We start from the raw sequence: 2,450 nt of genomic DNA on the forward strand, positions 1-2,450 counted from the left end.
CATCCAACGATTTATAACATTACTTGTATTAAATGCCTGTGTCTTTAATACTGAAAGAAAACGCACGTGGTTAAAGATAATAAAGAAAAAAAAAAGAAAAAATGCGTGTATGCATGCTTGTGTGTGTGTGCGTGTGTGTGTGTGTGTGTGTGTGTGTGTGTGTGTGTGTGTGTGTGTGTGTGTGTGTGTGTGTGTGTGTGTGTGTGTGTGTGTGTTTGTGTGTGTGTGGATATATTCTAATGTTCATGTCTATGTATCTACTGTATGTATCTATATCTACATTTGCCACTGTGTGTATGTGTGTGAGAGAGAGGGTGAGACAGACATAGAGAGAGAGAGAGAGAGAGAGAGAGAGAGAGAGAGAGAGAGAGAGAGAGAGAGAGAGAGAGAGAGAGAGGGCGTGTACACACACACACACACATACATATATATATGCTAATATATATGTACGTATATATCAATATATGTATATATATACTCCTATATTAAAAACAGAAAGCCCATTAAACGCTTGCTACAAAAAAATGAACGATAGCCGACAATGACAACAGTTACAAATTCCAGCACTGAAAATATCCCTAATACCAATAATACCCTACATTATCACGTTCATTCATCCTGACAACAACCTCGACGTGGTATTACTTCGCTACCGAAAAAAAGTTGGTAATGACCTGACAACATGCTGACACCATCGCTGCACTTTTGGTAGAGAGGATACCCATAGTGTTGGCACTATATATGATAATATGATAATATATGGTGATAAAAACACTGTCTTTATATGGTAATGGATATTCTTACACACTGTTGAGTAAAAAAAAAAAAAAATATGGCTGGAATTTTGTATGGACTAGTTTTCTGGGACTGGTAATGATATTATATTCAAAGAGCATATCTCTCTCTCTCTCTCTCTCTCTCTCTCTCTCTCTCTCTCTCTCTCTCTCTCTCTCTCTCTCTCTCTCTCTCTCTCTCTCTCTCTCTCTCTCCTTCTCCTTCTCCCTCTCCCTCTCCCACTATTCATCCTTCCCTCCCTCCCTCACTCCCTCCCTCTCTCTCCTTCTCCCTCTCCCTTTCCCTCTCCCTCTCCCACTCTTCCTCCTTTCCTCCCTCCCTCCCTCTCTCCCTCCCTCTCTCTCATTTCCTCTCCCCCTCTCCCTCTCCCTCCTTCTCCCTCTCCCTCTCCCTCTCACTCTCCCATTCTCCCTCCTTTCCTCCCTCCCTCCCTCCCTCTCTCTCATTTCCTCTCCCCCTCTCCCTCTCCCTCCTTCTCCCTCTCCCTCCCTCTCCCTCTCCCTCTCCCTCTCACTCTCCCACTCTTCCTCCTTTCCTCCCTCCCTCCCTCTCTCTCTCTCATTTCTTCTCTCCCTCTCCTTCATTCCACATCTTCCCCGCCTCTCTCATCCTCTCCTTCTCCCCATCTGAGTCTCCTGATGAAGTCGCGTAGGTGTTTTCGCGCCGCCAAAAGGGCTCATGGCAAATTTCTCGAAAATGAGCCCTGTGATCTCCCAGCTGTGGCTTTGCTTCGACGTGTGTAAACAACATGTTCCTATGCTCGATGCCACACAAGTCACTCGCCTCCACAAAACCCATTCACCCACTCGTAAACACAAAACTCACTCGCCACCACAAAACCCACTCGCCACCACAAAACCCACTCGCCACCTCAAAACCCACTCGCCACCACAAAACCCACTCGCCACCACAAAACCCACTCGCCACCACAAAACCCACTGGCCACCACGAAAACCCTCTCGCCACCACAAAACCCACTCACCACGACAAAACCCACTCGCCATACAAAACCCACTCGCCACCACAAAACCCTCTCGCCTCCACAAAACCCTCTCGCCACCACAAAACCCACTCACCACGACAAAACCCACTCGCCATACAAAACCCACTCGCCACCACAAAACCCTCTCGCCTCCACAAAACCCTCTCGCCACCACAAAACCCACTCACCACGACAAAACCCACTCGCCATACAAAACCCACTCGCCACCACAAAACCCTCTCGCCACCACAAAACCCTCTCGCCTCCACAAAACCCTCTCGCCACCACAAAACCCACTCACCACGACAAAACCCACTCGCCATACAAAACCCACTCGCCACCACAAAACCCTCTCGCCTCCACAAAACCCTCTCGCCACCACAAAACCCACTCACCACGACAAAACCCACTCGCCATACAAAACCCACTCGCCACCACAAAACCCTCTCGCCACCACAAAACCCTCTCGCCTCCACAAAACCCTCTCGCCACCACAAAACCCACTCACCACGACAAAACCCACACGCCATACAAAACCCACTCGCCACCACAAAACCCTCTCGCCTCCACAAAACCCACTGGCCACCACAAAACCCACTCGCTTCCACAAAACCCACTCGCCACCACAAAACCCTCTCGCCACCACAAAACCCAATCTCTCTCTCTCTCAATC

The 2,450-nt window shown here is 48.7% G+C and overlaps 1 protein-coding gene across 1 annotated transcript in view; it reads left to right on the forward strand.

Annotated features, from left to right (window-relative positions):
- The first annotated feature begins 1,491 nt into the window (after positions 1 to 1,491).
- Positions 1,492 to 2,450, forward strand: part of LOC125025499 (extensin-like) — a 10,202-nt gene continuing 9,243 nt past the window's right edge. The window contains exon 1 of the mRNA XM_047613512.1: positions 1,492 to 2,358. Within this exon, the coding sequence (XP_047469468.1) occupies positions 1,492 to 2,358 (867 nt within the window). The remainder of the gene's footprint in view (positions 2,359 to 2,450) is intronic.

The sequence above is a fragment of the Penaeus chinensis genome, chromosome 5, assembly GCF_019202785.1.
Source record: "Penaeus chinensis breed Huanghai No. 1 chromosome 5, ASM1920278v2, whole genome shotgun sequence".
NCBI classification, from domain to species: Eukaryota; Metazoa; Arthropoda; class Malacostraca; order Decapoda; family Penaeidae; genus Penaeus; species Penaeus chinensis.